This window comes from Sus scrofa, chromosome 18, assembly GCF_000003025.6.
Source record: "Sus scrofa isolate TJ Tabasco breed Duroc chromosome 18, Sscrofa11.1, whole genome shotgun sequence".
Classification (NCBI taxonomy): Eukaryota; Metazoa; Chordata; class Mammalia; order Artiodactyla; family Suidae; genus Sus; species Sus scrofa.
This window is the reverse complement of record NC_010460.4, coordinates 55,366,639-55,383,258: the sequence shown is the minus strand read 5'-3', so window position 1 is coordinate 55,383,258 and position 16,620 is coordinate 55,366,639. Positions and strand designations below refer to the sequence as shown.

General features: G+C 45.3%; 1 protein-coding gene across 1 annotated transcript in view; it reads right to left on the bottom strand.

Moving 5' to 3' along the window:
* VPS41 (VPS41, HOPS complex subunit) overlaps positions 1-16,620 on the bottom strand; it is a 172,974-nt gene that overhangs the window by 83,370 nt on the left and 72,984 nt on the right. Inside the window, exons 6-8 of the mRNA XM_003134906.6 lie at positions 9,942-10,016; positions 3,565-3,627; positions 553-618 (exon numbers count right to left, since the gene is read on the bottom strand). Coding sequence (XP_003134954.3) covers positions 553-618; positions 3,565-3,627; positions 9,942-10,016 — 204 coding nt within the window. The remainder of the gene's footprint in view (positions 1-552; positions 619-3,564; positions 3,628-9,941; positions 10,017-16,620) is intronic.

Genomic DNA, 16,620 nt, shown 5'->3' with positions numbered 1-16,620 from the left:
ACGAGGGGGAAAAACCACTGGTTTAACTGCTCTTTTGTTATTTTCAAATGCTCCCTTTTTCTGTGGAAGGGACACCATTTCAAAGCCTAGATGGCAGTCTGAGGAACATCCCCGCGTCTGCCCTGTACCTACTCCAGAGGCGCCGTAGGGAGGGGTCCTGGGGCCACCCCTCCCCCAACGGAGGACGGGGCTCCAGTTTCACCACGCTGTGCTGTCTCAGATTTTCTCCTAATGAAGGGTCAGACATTTAAAATCTGAAGGATACATTTTGGGTTTTTTTTTTTTTTTTTTGGATTTTTAGAGCTGCACCCACAGCAAATGGAAGTTCCCAGGTTAGGGGTTGAATTGGAGCTGCAGCCGCCAGCCTGCACCACAGTCACAGCAACACCGGATCCTTAACCCACTGAGTGAGGCCAGGGATCGAACCCACATCCTCGTGGATACTAGTTGGGTTTATTACCACTGCGCTACCACGGGACCTCCAAGGGTTAATTTAAGAGCCAAAAGCATCCCCTCCAAGGCTGCATCCGAGGGTCGACACGCAGTGCTTACCTTCTTGCCGCCGGTCACGAACTGCTTGCAGCTGGACCTCAGGAAATGTGGATGCACGGCGATGATCTACGAGGAAACACAGACAGGAGGCGGGTCAGGAGGCACCGCGACCGCCGGACCGCGAGCAGCAGCACCGCCTGCTCCTGGCCCGCTTCAGAAGGGACCCGCTCAGGTCATGCTTTGCACCAACCGAGGAGGAGTCTGGCCCTGGTGTGAAAGGCCGTCTGCAGGAAGCCAGGTCCGAACTAAAAGATGAGAGGGAACAGTTCTGGTTTCTGTGAGGGGGACCCTCGGCAGGGGCGCCCCTCTTTGGAGAGAGCAGAGAAGTCAATCAAGGCAGCGAGATGTCACCAATGGCTGGAACCGAATGCCCTTCACAGAAGGAACCCGGCGAGGGAACTCGACCATCTGCCGGTCCAGATGCCGTCCAGAGACGGCGCCCAGAGCAGAAAGGGGCTGGCAAGGCAGCCTCGCCGGCAGCTGACAAAGTGACCCGTGGGCCCCGTCACAGGACAGACCCCGGAGCTGCGGGACCAAGAGCCACGGGCTCAGTGCCCAGGACCTCCCCCGCACCTCTGGGCCCCGGGCCTCACGCCTCCTCCCGATCTCCGGCCGGCCCCGACCCAGGCTGCTCCAGCCCCCGTCACCGCTCACCTGCCAGGGGCCTTCGGAAGGTCTGTGGCTGCCTGCGCTCAACGCCAGCCCGTCTCCGAGGTCCCCTTCCAGACCTGTCAGCCTGCCTCCTTCTAACCCCCATGTTCTGTGACGCAGCATCCTCACGGCTGCGGCTCGGGCTCCATCCCTGGCCTGGGAACTTGCGCTCGCCACGGGCGCAGCCAAAAACCCAAAAAACCAAACCACTTGGCTAATCCATCCTAGACCCTAATGGCATCATTTATGCAGGCTACTGTTGCACACTTACACCTTCTCACGAGAGCCCTTTCGTTCTCTCACACCGCACAGCCCTAGACGGCACCGCTCTGCCAGGTGCCGTGTGCCTCAACCGCAGGACCGACCCTTCCTCCTCTCCGCCCGGGAGCCAACACAGATGCCAGGCTCCCTGCCCTGGACAGCGGCTCCCTTGCGGCCCAACCGAGCAACACTTGTCTCACGGCTCGATCCAAGGCCTCTCCCCTCCCCACGCGGTGGATCCCAGCCCTTAGCGCCGCCCCTTGGCACGTGCTCCGTTTCTCTTCTTTTCAACCTGTCCCCCTCTGCTGACTTGTTACCACCCACCGAGACACGGTGGGCAGAAATCCCCCGGACTCCGGCCCTCCCTGCATCGAGCAGGCGCACCTCCCGCCCTCGTGACCTGATTTTCTGAGAAGGGTCTACACTGCTTGTTTCCACTTCTTCAGCTTCCTGTGACTCCCCGATACGTGCTGAGCCTCCTGCTCTCAGGCTGCTCTCGTGAAGGTGCTGTGGGCCCCAGTTCCCAACAAAGCGCCCCGCTGCAGCCCTCACCTCACGGGATTGGGGAGCCCCTTTCACGCGCTACCCACGCCTTCTTTCTAGAAACGCCCTCTCCTCTGGCCTCCTGGACACCCCTCTTCCAGACCTCCTCCCAGCCGCACCTCGTTCTTGGATTCCTCGCTGACCGCCCAGTCCCGCTTCCTGAATCTTTACATCAGTTCCGAGAATGTCACCAGCAGCCCTCTCTGCTCCCTCTGTGGTTGGGTCCCATCTTTAAAGCAGTTGCATCTCACGCCGCCACCGTCAGCAAGTTGGTGGTTTTAGGGCCCATCTCCACGCTGAGCTCCCCGTTCACGTTTTCAAAACCCCACAGCATTTCCAGCGGATGTGCCGCAGTTATCCAGACTCAAGACCTAAGCGGCCACGTCCTTCCTCAAACCAACCCCCGCCGCAACCGAGGGCGCCCCACACACCACCGCCTAAGCAAGAGCCTGGATGCTCCCTCAGCTCCCCGATCTTTCATCACGCTCGGCCGAGCCATCCCTCAGGCTTATTACATCTGCCTCCTCCAGGCCTTTTCAATTCATTCCTTCGGCTCCACGTGAACACCGGCCACTGCTCTCTTCACTGAGCTCCTGTAACACCCGGCCCAGGGTTCAGCGTTAACCTGCTGCATTGTCTCCCGTGCCCAGCCACTCTCCTGCTCAAATCCTCCTCCGTTCTGGCAGGGCTGGCTTCCTAAATACACATCAGATCCTATCTCTCCTTTACCTGGCGATCAATAAGTGTCTGAATAAACACACACAAAAAGAATGGCCTCTTCTTTAACGGCCATAATAGCCATGCAACCACCACCACTGTTGCCTGAAACTGGTCCTCCCGCCTCGGTCTGTCAGCCCGCCCATCCATACCGTGTGCAGCTGCCCTATTAGTCTTCCTTAGGCTTAGCTCCGTGTACGCCACTTCCTTGCTCCTCAACGTTCAATAACTTCCACTTATCTACCAGACGGAGTCCAAATTCCTTAGCCTGAATAGAAAGCCAGCCTCGAGCTGCCTGCCCAGCTCTTCTGCCCCGTCAGTATTTTATGCACCATCTACACTGGCCTGGGTGCCACTTCCTCAACACAATGTGAGCATCCCGGCCTCTCGTCTCTATCACACTGCTCTCCGCACGTGCAAAGTCAGCTTTTCTCCATCCGCCCATCCTGTCCATTCATTACAGCCAGTCAATCACTTCACCTGTGGAGTCATCACTAACCAAGAACGGCTATAAGTAACTTTCCACAGCTTTCCAGACTCCTTAATACTATTTTTACCTCTTTGGGTCTTTAACCACAGACTCTGTGTGTGTGTGTGTGTGTGTGTGTGTGTGAGATCCTCATCCACCACGACAAGAGATTCCTGAGGACAGACTGAGATCACAGCCACGTCATATACGCCCTGTGCCCCTTCAAGCATCAAACAGTATCTGCACATTGAAAGGGATGCACAGACGCCTATGGCAAATTTAACGCGAGACTGGTAGGGCTCAAAGTATTGCCATCTTATTGCCTTTGTTGAGAAACTCCTTCAAAAAATTAAAACGAACTGGATACTTACTTTAATGGGACAGTCGAAAGTCTCATGAAATTCTTCTCCAGAATACAGTCCAAACACCTGAACCTAAAAAACACATGGATCCTGTGAGTTCACCGTGACAGTAACAGAGAAGGCTGCGGACTCGGTGAGAAACACACTCTCAACAAAAAAGACGACCACGGGGTTGTCGCCAGCCCTTGTGATCCCATTAAATAGTCACTGTGCCCAATCCCATCAGCGTGAGAATACGCCACTGCAATTAAGTTCATGCAGGCATCTCGGGCACAGAGTTCCCTCTGCACACCACAAATGTTTTATCAAATGGACGCTGACTTTAAAAATGAAATAGACATGAGCAAGTTATTCATACTCTTATCAACTTCCCATAGGCTATTTCTAAAAGGAGTTATTTATTCCTTCCCCTGACGGAAAAGGGACCATGCAGGTCAAAGCAGCAGCGAGAGATCAGGTGAGCGGCACTCCATCTGCAATCTTTTCCTGAATCTGCTGAGAAGACAGGCATGTGAGATTCACGTTTCTAATTAGCAGCGCCTCCCTCGAAGGAGTTTAATCTTTTCCCTCAACGCTTTATTTTTTAAATGGAATAATATACATGTTCAGCTGAATAATAGACAAGGGAATGTATAGATTTAGAGCCTGACAGATTTTTATGACAGGAACGCATCCCTGCGACGACCACCCAGGTCACGACGGAGACTGAAGACGCATCTCTGCGCCTCGACCCATCCACGCGCAGCCTCACCAACGAGCCGCCCTGGAAATCTGTCACCACAGGTAAGCTGTGCAGGTGTTTGGACTGTGCTGTGTTTGGACTCTATGTAAGCAGAATCACAAACGCTTTCCCTGGCTTCTTTCAGGTGCCGTTTTCTTGCTGGCATCTATCCTCACTGTTACGAACCGTGATAGCTGGTTCTCTGTCATGCCACATAGTATTTCATGGTATTTCACTGCGGTTTGTATCCATCTTCCCGGATCATTTGGCCTGTTTCCTGATTGAGGCTATTACGAACAAGGCTGCAGCGACACTCTTTACAAGTCCTCTGGTACCTGGACACGCCCAGCTCTGAAGGAGGTGGACGCAGGAATGGAACTGTTGAGTCGCAGGCTATGCATTTGTTTGCGTCTCTACCAGAAAGCCAAACTCTTTCACGAGGTTGTTCTGATCAATTACACTCTCACCAGCACAGCCTACGAATTCCAGGAGCTCTCGAACCCTTGGAAATAGCTGCTGGGGACACGGAGAACTATTCCCCCCCACTTGTGAGGTCTCATGCTTTTTTCCAGTCTCTAGAAGAGTGGTCTTAATTCCTGTCTAGGTTTTGTAAGACTTCACCCGTGAAGCCATCGGGTCTAATGGCTCTAAGTGAGAGAGGTTTTAATTACAAATTTAATTTTAAAAATAGATATGAAACTCCCCAGACTTCTGATTTCTTCTTGTTTTAATCTTAGTAAGTGGTTGAGTGGTTCATCTTGCAAGTTCCAAGAGGAAAATGGGCTCATGCTATGACATAATTTTTGGAGATAAATCCTTTCTTTAAACTATAAAATCTTTAGACCATTCCATTTCTCTTGTGACTGCTGTTTTCATATCCTTGCGCCAAGCAGCACACGGTACAATGTAACACAGAGGGCATCTGGTTCACCCTGAGGCAGTCTGTTAAATTGTATTCCTGACATGGCAAATGCACCCAGGCCCCATGACCACCCTGCCTCCCACGGTTCAGAGGGCATCACATTACTGCTTTTACATAAACGTATGAGCAGAGGATACGCTGAACTTCTTATAGAACCACCGCTGACATGCTCCAAGGGAAAGCACTGCATTCGGAGATTTACTGGATGATCCCAAGGAAGCCGAGAACATGGGGCCAAAGACCGACAGGGACTGGGTCACCTGACTCTCAGTGGAGTAGATTAACAAGCCGTCAGCTTCCTAAGGTTACATCGCTGTAAACTCACACTAATCCAGGAAGTCCACAATCTCCAAACGTAAAAGCTGCTTCTACTTACTCTGACAATGTCACTGCCAGCAGGGTCTTGTTTCACTCCCACCAAGAACTTGGACCCCTAAAGGTTTCCACGTGCTTTACTTAAATGCATGGTTAAGAGCCCTGGATGCTAATGGCCACACTCCACCCTAGACAAATAAAACTTTCTGCTGGGGTCAAATGATATATAATTTTTCAGGTGGATCATATTTTTTCACTCACACTATGGTCAACTTCTAACTAGGAACGTTAGTTCCTCTTAGCTCTAAATTTTTTTTAGCTGTAATTTGATTCAATTTTAACCAATGGGAAAGCCTTGGTTAAAACGGCAGGAGACACAGCACAATCTCTGGGCTGAGATTCGAATCGGAGAGTGTATTTCCCTTCTCAAAGATGTGATGTTACTGCTTCGGTTGGACAAGGAAAAAACTTTCTGGAAAAGTTATCTACTAAAATGGTCAATATCAGGAGTTCCCATCAGGGCTCAGTAGTAATGAATCTGACTAGGATCCATGAGGACGAGGGTTTGATCCCTGGCCTCTCGCAGTGGGTTAAGGATCCAGCATTGGCCGCAAGCAGCAGTGAGGTTAGAGATGTGGCTTGGATCTATCCTTGACTGTGGCTGTGACCAGCAGCCCGCGGCTCCGATTCAATGCCTAGCCTGGGAACTTCCATATGATGCAGGTGTGGCCCTAAAAAGACAAAAGAGAAAAAAAGTTGTAACTTTGTTTTTAAGAATTAAACATCTATCAGGCTGATATGAAGACGAGCTGGGAGAGAGGGATTTCAGAAAAATTAAAAATGCAAAACAATAAAACTCTGGGAGTTCCTATTGTGGCTCAGCAGTAATGAACCTGACCAGTAACCATAAGGATGTGGGTTCGATCCCTGGCCTTGCTCAGGGGGTTAAGGATCCAGCATCACCAGGAGCTGCAGTGTAGGTTGCAGATGTGGCTCAGATCCTGCACTGCTGTGGCTGTGGTGTAGGGCGGCAGCTACAGCTCCGATTCAACCCCTGGCCTGGGAACCTCCATGTGCCACGGGTGTGGCCCTAAAAAGCAAAATAATAAGAATGATAATGAAACTCTTCTCCAGAGAGCAAAAGTGACACTGGAAGAAAAGCAAATCAGCAAAGGGACAAGACGAGAGACACTCTTCCTGCCACAGAGAAAGGAGAGGATAAAAATCACAAGAAAGCAAAAAGCACACGTGCGGGGGGTGTGTGTGTGTGTGTGACACAACACGACCCATTTTTCCTACAACCTATTTTTGAAAGAGAAGAAGGGTGAACAGGGCTTATCCCTTCGCCCGCGCACCGTCAACAGTTTAGGTGCAACACAGTGGGAGCGGAAGAGGCCAGGCAATGGCTAAGTGCGAGGTCAGCCACAGAACCGAATGGCCTGGGAGCTGGCTGCACACTGGGCACCAGCTCTGCAACCTCCCCGCCCAGTCCAGGCCCGCGTGCCCGGCCCCGCTGAGGAAGGGGAGGGGCTGTGGCTCAAGGCGACAACCCCAGCCCCGCAGAGCAGAGGCGGAGCCGCCCAGGCAGGCACAGGGCAGAGCCGCGCTCTTGGCCTCTGTGCGATACCGCCTCCAGCCCAAGTGTTATTGCGTCTCTTTGAAGAAATGAAAACACGTGGAACAGCAGCAATAATCAAAATCAGGACTGAGGTCCACTTTCCTGAAATGAAAACAATACTTCAGCATATGGATCAAAAGGACTTACTCTCTTCCGGACAAAAATGAATGAAAATAGACTCGAACAAGACATTAACTTAGCAAACTGAATTACAACGGCTGTGCGTTGCTGCTGTTACTGTTGTCGTCATTATTATTAGTCTGAGCTCCAAGGCAGGACAGAAAAAAAATTAAAAAGGTTTTGCGAAAGAACAAACGTAGGCTAGCCTCTGACATGTCTGTGAAAATAAAGGTCGGACAGAGAGCGCAGTCTCCAGGATTTTGCGAGAAAATATTTCAACCCAGAATTCTATCTACACTCAATTGATTCTTGTTTATGTATGAAGGCAACATAGGCATGAAATCAGAAAATAAGCCTTGTGTTTCTCCTGAAAGTTACCTAAAAATGTGTGCCAGTAAACTGAAACTAGACACACACACAGGCACACATGCACATGCACACGATACATGTGTGAGTATATTTCAAAATTTGGAACTCAAGTTTAGAGAAGCCATGGAATAAAAAGATTAGAAATGAATAAACAGGGTACTTTCTAAACAACTGCTAGAATTATGACTTTAAAACTGAATACAAATATAGGTTATCACTGAAAGAGCGGGTAATTATTTACCTAGAAAAGAAAGATCACTGAAGAATTAAAAACGCACTGAGGAAAGAAAAGTCACAGCAGTCACCTAAAGATGCATCGGATCTGGATGTCTGAAGCTGATCTCTGTGTTAATCTTTGTTATCACCATCAAACACTTTACCAGACCATTCTACATTAGCTCAATTTTTACAATCCTGACTAATCCGTGGAAAGGGCTAGCTTGCGTAAATATGTGCCCTGAAACATTTGTTTTCAATTCTATCAATGCTGATAAAATATATGAGAAAATCGTTTTTTAAAATGTATCATGGGTCTACAAGAAAATGAGGAAGTTATAAATTTGACTAAAATAGAATAGAGGTATTTGCTGAGAGGGGTACCGGGAGATGATCTGACGGTCATCTCATTATTCAGCAGGCATAGCGGTTAAAATACTGCACTTCGTAACATCAAATAATAAGTCTTTAAAATTTAAAGTTCTGAGAATTCTTTTTTTTAGCTAAATTTTTTTTTTCCCTTTTTATGCCCTGCCCCACTCCTGGCATGTGAAATTTCCGAGGCTAGTGGTCAACTGGAACTGCAGCTGAGGCCTAAGGCACCGACAGAGCAAGGCGGGATCTGAGCTGCATCTGTGACCAATGCAACAGCTTGCGGCAACATCAGCTCCTCAACCCACTGAGCAAGGCCCGGGATCGAATCTGCATCCTCATGGATACCGTGTCGGGTTCTTAACTTGCTGAGCCGTCACAGGACATCCTCTGAGAATTCTTCGAAGCACTATCTTGGTAAAAGCTCTTTTTTAGTTCAAAACCAATATTCTCCTTCAACAAATTAGTTCAATTAAATTGGCATTAGCCCAGAAGGAATTCCTCCCCGCCTCTTGGAAAAACAAAAATGAAATTGCTCTTTCTCTATAAACATGAAACGTTCCAACAGTTTGGATAATTCTCAATTTCTGCACATACCAACTGCTCTCTTCTCTCTGACAGTCTGGCTCATCTCGGAATTTCAGAAAGTACTGTAAAATTTGACAGTGCTTTCTGAAAAGCACGAGTGTTCCAATTACTATTTCAAAAGACTCTTTGGGAAACATCAGGCTCAGATACATAGGGACGCATTCTTGTATGTCAAGAGGACTTCATTTTTCTTTCAGTAACAGATTAAATGGGTCTAAATCTTTCACAATGAGTACGCTGTTTTTAATTTACTCATCCTCATGGCCCACTGAGTTTAGATCACGCAAAAAAACATACAATTAGATTAGGAAATCTGCTCTATTCAGTCAAGAATATGTAAAGGTTCTGTAATGATTCGTAATGCTCTCTCGTCCTAAACTGTTATTTTAGAAGAGGAGCTTAAATACACTGTGCATGAGAATTTTATTTGCAAACCAACATTAGAAAAGACTTGCATCGACTGGAAAACAAAAAAGACATTCTTGTAAGTGGAAAATCAATCACCACAACCACTAAATGTCACAGCTCAACATCAGCAAGAAGCACTGATAACTGTTAGTTATACGCTGTGCAAATGATGTATGTCCTTGGTTGAGGAAGTGGGGGCCGGGTTTTTAGAAAACTGTACATATATTGATTTTACATTTATTTAATGTGGCCATTGTAGGACACTTTATTCTTCTGATAAACTATGATTGCTTATCAAAAGATTCTATAATTCAAGAGAAACATTCATAACGGGTGTGTGAAAATGAAAACCACCGGCCCACAGAAATCATGCCCACAAAATCCAATTTTGTAGATTTATGGCAGCAAGGCATTCAAGCACTGTCTTGCAGGAACTGCAGACTAGTCGCTGAAGTCTAAGTGGCACGGCAGTAATGATTAAGGTGACACGTCCCCCTGCCACAGCTGTTAATCAGCTTAATACTCGTTACATTATTGACATTCTTGTAATTACTTTTCCTAAGGCACATTTGCGCAAAATATATTTTACTTTAATTATGAGCAATCGGGAGCAAGTCCAATACCCCAAAAGCATAATTAAGCTCTAGTGCAGGTATCCAGTGAGCGGAGCTCATCCCCGTTCTCATCTCGGGGCTGGACCACTGCTCCCGATGGGAGCATCTCACCCGGCCCCGTACCTTGCCGTCCTCGGAACACACGCCCATGTGCTCTCCGCTTTCATCCAGGCTTATCTGATTTATCTTCACGCAACTCTATTAAAAACAAACAAGCATGTAAAGCTTTAGGAATATATATCACATCAAAAGTCAAATGTCCATCAGTTTAGACGCGTGAGCCCAAGATACGGTGTTTCTGCAAATGAAAACGGTAAAATACAGCTTTGTTCACAGATGTGCACAAAGCGTGGAGACCTAAGATTTCCCCGAATTACCTCCTTCATGGACTCGAAGTCCCTGATGAAACGGTATTTTTCTTACCTGTTATGTGCCTTTTTATTAGTTCTGTTCTATTTAATTCACACTCCTAAAACGCCTTCCCACCAGCCAAATTCATTAAAAGGACAAAACAAAAATCATGATGTAAAGAAAAATTCTTTTAAATGAAGTATGTTGATGTACAATGCTGTGTTAATTTCTGGTGTACAGCAAAGAGATTCAGTTATACATTCATACATTTCCTTCATATCTTTTCCATTACGGCTTATTATAGGAATTTTCCCAATAAAACCCCTTTTTTGTTTTTTATTTGCTTAAAAGTTTTATTGGAGTGTAGCTGATTCACAACGTGATCATTTCTGCTGTGCAACACAGTGATTCAGGTATTCAGCCACACATCCATTCTCTCTCACCTCTTTTCACATATTATCACGGAATATTGGGTAGAGTTCTCTGGGTTACACAGCAGGGCCCCACTGGCCAGTCATTCCATACACCACAGTGTGCATATACCAATCCCAAAGCCCCGGTCCACCCCTCCCCTACCTCCCGCCTGTTCCCTTTGGTAACCATACGTTTGTTTCCAAAGTCTATGAGTCTGTTTCTGTTCTGAAAATAAGTTCACCTGCACCCTTTTTTTAGATTCCACATGTAAGTGGTATCATATGATGTTTGTCTTTCTGTCTGATTTACTTTTCTTAATATGATAATCTCTAGGTCCATCCATTGTTGCTACAAATGGCATTCTTTCTTTCCTTCTTTCTTTCTTTTTTTGCTTTTTAGGGCTGCACCCTTGGCATATGGAAGTTCTCAGGCTAGGGGCTGAACTGGAGCTACAGCTGCCAGCCTACGCCACAGCCAAAGCAACGTGGAATCCGAGCCACATCTGGGACCTACACCACAGCTCATGGCAAGGCTGGATCCTTAACCCACTGCGTGAGGTCAGGGATCGAACCCACAACCTCATGGATGCTAGTTGGGTTCGTTTCCACTATGCCACGACAGGAACTCCTATTTCATTCTTTTTTATGGCTGAGTAATTTTATTCCACTGTACCTATGTACCACGTCCTTTTTATCCATTCCTCTGTCGAAGGACATTTAGGTTGTTTCCATGTCCTGACTTCAGACTATACTGCAAAGCTACAGTCATCAAAAGAGTATGGTACTGGCACAAACCCAGAAATACAGATCAGTGGAACAGGACGGAAAGCCAGAAATAAGCCTATGCACCCATGGTCAACTAATCTACGACAAAGGAGGCAAGTACATACAATGGAGAAAAGAGACAGCCTCTTCAGTAAGTGGTGCTGGAAAACTGGACAGCCACATGTTAAAGAATGAAATCAGAACACTCTAACCCCATACACAAAAGTAAACTTAAAATGGATTAAAGACCTAAATATAAGACTGGAGACTATAAAACTCTTAGAGGAACATGTAGGCAGAACACTCTTTGATATAAACTACAGCAATATCTTTTCAGATCCACCTTCTAGAGTAATGAAAATAAAGACAAAAATAAGCAAATGGAACCCAATTAAGCTTTACACAGCAAAGAAAACCATAAGCAAAACAAAAAGACAATCCACAGACTAGGAGAAAATATGTGCAAATGAAGCAACTGACAAGGGGTTAATCTCCAAAATATACAAACAACCCATGCAGCTCACTATCAAAAAAACAACCCAATCAAAAAATGGGCAGAAGATCTAAATAGACATTTTTCCAAAGAAGACATACAGATGGCCAAAAAAAAAAAAAAAAGAAAAAAAAAACACATGAAACACTTCTAAGTAGAGACATGAAAATTAAAACTACAATGAGGAATCACCTAATACCAGTCAGCATGGCCACTGCAAAAAAGGTTACAAATAAATGCTGGAGAGGGTGCAGAGAAAAGGGAATCCTTCTGTGCTGTTGCTGAGAAGTAAACTGGTACAACTAACATGGAAAACAGTATGAAGTTTCCCTCAAAACCTAAAAATAGACCTACCACACTCTCCAGCAACCCCAATTCTGGGCATCTATCCAGAGAAACCTGTAATTCGAAGAAGACGTATGCACCTCAGAGTTCACTGCAACACTATTCACAACAGCCAAGACATGGAAACAACCAAAATGTCCATGGACAGAGGAATAGCTATTACAGGATACTGAATACAGTACCCTATGCTATACAGTAGGACTTTGCTAATCCCAATTTCCTAATTTATCCCTCCCCACCCCTTTTCTCCTTTGGTAATCATAAGTTTGTTTTCAATATCTGTGAGTCTGTTTCTATTTCAAAGATAAGTTCATTTGTGTCATATTTTAGATTCCACATATAAGTGATAGCAAATGGTATTTGTCATTCTCTTTCTGACTTATTTCATTATGATAATCTCTGGGTCCAGCTGTTTTGCTGCAAATGGTAATATTTCATTCCTTTTTATGGCTGCGTAGTATTCCATTGTGTGTGTATGTATGTGAGTGAGAGAGAGAGAGAGAGAGAGAGAGAGAGAGAGAGAGAGAGAGAGAGAGAGATTCATCTGTTGACGGACATTTAAGTTGCTCCCAGGTCTTGGCTATTTTAAACAGTGCTACTATGAACACTGGGGTATATGAATTTTTTCGAATTATAGTTTTCTCTGGATACATGCCCAGGAGTGGGATTGCTAAATCACATGGCACCTCTAAAATTTTAGTTGTTTTAATTTGGTTCACGAGCCAATCTATTTGTTCTTTTCTTATGAATTTTGACTAAATCAACTTTTTACTTACACTCCATACTGAGTACTTTCCCGGCAAAATTCACAGGGTCTAATTGATATTAACTAACTTTGCCACGCTCTATTCTTCTGAATAACCTCAAATTTAAAAAAATCTGTAAAGACAGGAATTAGGCATTCTATTTTGGATATATTTTCCCAAGAGTAATAAACGCACAACTGTACTTTTAATACTTTTTACAGCTTTCCAGTTCTCTATGCAGCCAACGGTTTTCTCACTAAAATATTCATACAGGTGAATTTTCTAATAGAAGTCAAAAAACCAGTAAATACTGACAACATTTAAAAAAATGGCAAGCTCGTCTTTTTTTTCTTCTGAAATAATGACAGTTTCCAACTATCTTCCACAAAACATGATAAAACAAATTAACTATGAAAAGAGAAGTAAGCCTTCATTGCTTACAACATGGGCCTGCAAATTAGTTTTTTTAAATACCTAACCTTAAGATACTATGGAAAAGAATAAAATGGAAATACACAAAACTGAATGTTCCACGCTCAGTGGAGAATATCCGAGCTCGGAAGCAACGGCCAAGGCAGACAGAGACCCCCAGGCCCTGGAAAGGCCACCCACTGACAGACGCTGTGGAGGGAAACTGCCGTGCTACAAGTGGAGACAGCTGGCTGCAGAGGGCGTGCTCATCCTGACCCCTAAATCGCTCCTGAAATGCAGCTCATGAAAACCAAGCTTATCTCCATAAATTCCTAAAATGCTGGAAGAGGAAGGACCTTCAAGAGAGATATCGGCTCCGTCTGCAGAAGAATACACCGACACCCACAGGTAAGGTTCACAAGAAAGAGCAGAGCCAGGGCTCTGACTTTGAGGGGAGGAAGAGACCTCTGCGCCGGGCAGCAGGGAAGATGCAGAACAAAAGCGCAACTGGGAAAGCCCTGAGGCTGGTGTGTTTGGGCCTCTGGCCCACAAGTCGGAACGCTCTGCTTCTCCAGGCTTCTTCGGATAAACGCTGTCCTCCCTGAGGATCTCCTGGTAACAGTTTCCTTATTCTGATCTTTGAGTCACCAAACAACACTTTAATACCCCTTTTACTCTTGGCAAATATAAACCCCACAGACCTCTGGCTGTCGCTTAACTGGCATTTGGCGACAAGCTACCTCAGATTACGATCTAACAGGTGTGTGGAGCCTCACCACTGCCAAGGTTTCCTGTCCTGTTCAATATGGTGCTTATCCACACGGGCTCCTTACATGGAAAGTTAAATTAGTTCAAATCAACCACGATCACAAGTCCATTTCCAGAGTTTCCTTGTGGCTCAGTGGGTTAAGGACCCAGTGTTGTCACTGCTATGGCTCTTGTTACCACGGCGGCTCGGGAACTTCCGCAAGCTACAGATGTGACCAAAAAAAAAAAAAAAAAAAAAAAAAAAAAGTGGGAAATAAAGGACAAACTGAGAGGCCTTGGGTTTCATAAAACACAGGAGAGAGCCTTAAAAAAAAATTTCCCCAGCTGCATTCACACATGCCTAGTGCTCAACAGCTGTATGTGACTGGGGCTGCTGTCTGAGGAAGTACACAGGTCACGGCATGTTTTCATCATTTCAGAACGTTCCAGAGGACAGGGCTGCAGAGACCTGCGCTCAGCACTGGGGCTGTTTTCCACTACGTATCTGTATATGTTACTTAGCTTATTCACGGTCAAACTCCCTCCCTGCAATATTAACCTCATGAGGGAGAGTTCAAAGACTATCAACTCCAATCCTACACAAATTCTTCCAGAGAACCAAATAAAAAGGAAATGTCCCCAGCTCACTTTGCTAAGACAGCACACCCTTGCAACAACACAACTCAACAAGGATGCTCTGAGAAAGTGTGAGTAAATCTCATTCATGAACAGAAATGGAAAATCCTACAGAAAATTTTAGCAAGGTCAGCATATACAAAAAAGACAATTTTATTTCAGAAATACGATGCTGATATAACATAGGAAAATTAATGCATATAATGTTATGCAATTAAAACAAAAGAGGAAAATCCTAAAATGTCTAAAGAGGAAATTCATAAGATCATCTCTACAGATGCAAAAAGCGTTCTGATAAAACTCACACTCGTTCACAGTTAATGATTCTTAGCATTTTAGGGAAAATTCCTCAATCATTTAAGGAGGAAGGTTGAGAGCTTTCTCTTTAGTATGTTTACCACATTGACTCTTACAACCCATAAACATGAGTATTTCTCCATTTACTAGGCCTTCTTGGTGGCCTCGTGCTTTGTTTTATTCTGGGAGTTGCAACAACAGTGAGCAGGCTTTTCTTATTCCTGATATGTACACATATGACTCCACTCACACACTTTACAAAAACAGACACAACTACACCACAGCACACAGAAGGCGCACGTAGAGGGCACACAAGGCGAGAGAAAAGCTAAGCAGGGATTACTACGAAGGTCACCACGGTGGCTCCCTCGAAGGGACTGGCGAGCGAGCCGGGTGTGTGTGTGACATCATCTGTTGTGGACAGAGTGGTGGGTCACAGACGCGGCTCGGATCCTGAGTGGCGGTGGCAGTGGCTGTGCCTGGCGGCTGCAGTTCCAATCCAACCCCTAGCCTGGGAACTTCCATGTGCCATGGGTGCGGCCCTAAAAAGACAAAAAAAAAAAAAAAAAAAAAAAAAAAAAGGTTATATCTCAAAATAAAAACAAACATCAAAGATTTTAAAACAAACTAAAAAGAATTTGCCCGTGAAAATGCCTGGGATCTACACCTTTAGTGGGTTATTTCTTGAATTACATCGGTGTTTTTTCCCCATAACTGTCAAGTGACTCAAATGTCCTAATTCTATTCTGGTCACTTGTATTTCCTGAGCGTATTTCAAATTCTTAGGGATGACATTTTTTTTTTTTTTGGTCTTTTCTAGGGCCGCTCCCACGGCATATGGAGGTTCCCAGGCTAGGGGTCTAATCAGAGCTGTAGCTGCCGGCCTACACCAGAGCCACAGCAGTGCAAGATCCGGGCCGAGTCTGCGACCTACACCACAGCTCACGGCAACGCCGGATCGTTAACCCACTGAGCAAGGGCAGGGATCGAACTTGCAACCTCATGGTTCCTAGTCGGATTCATTAACCACTGTGCCACGACGGGAACTCCAGGATGACATAATTTTTATTTTATTTTGTATTCTTTTAACCTTTTAATAAAACCGGTGAGACTAACACCGCTATTACTACCAATACTCTTATTGCCAAGTAAACATTCTCTGTATGCTCATCACGCGTTGGTCTCTTTTTCTACGAGTTCTACACCTACTGTACAAACGAATCCTCACAGCAATTCTATGAGGTGTGTACTCTTCCTGTTCCTATGTGGAAATATGAAAATACATACATAATACTATTTCACATGTTTATAAATATTTTGTTTCCTTTTTTCTTTGATTATCCTTATCAGATATTTATTGGCTGTATATTACCTTTTTACAGAAGCAATACTACCATCAATCAATTTGCTATATTTTTTGTTTTCTATTTATTAATATCAACCTATTCCATATTTTCTCTTTTTGCCTTAGAACGATTTTGTTGACCTTACTCTAATTTCCTGGTATTTATATATCATCTGTTAGTTGTAATTGCTCATTTGCTCATCATAAAATAATCAAATGCTTTGAATTTCCTTTGGGGAACAGCAATGGCCAC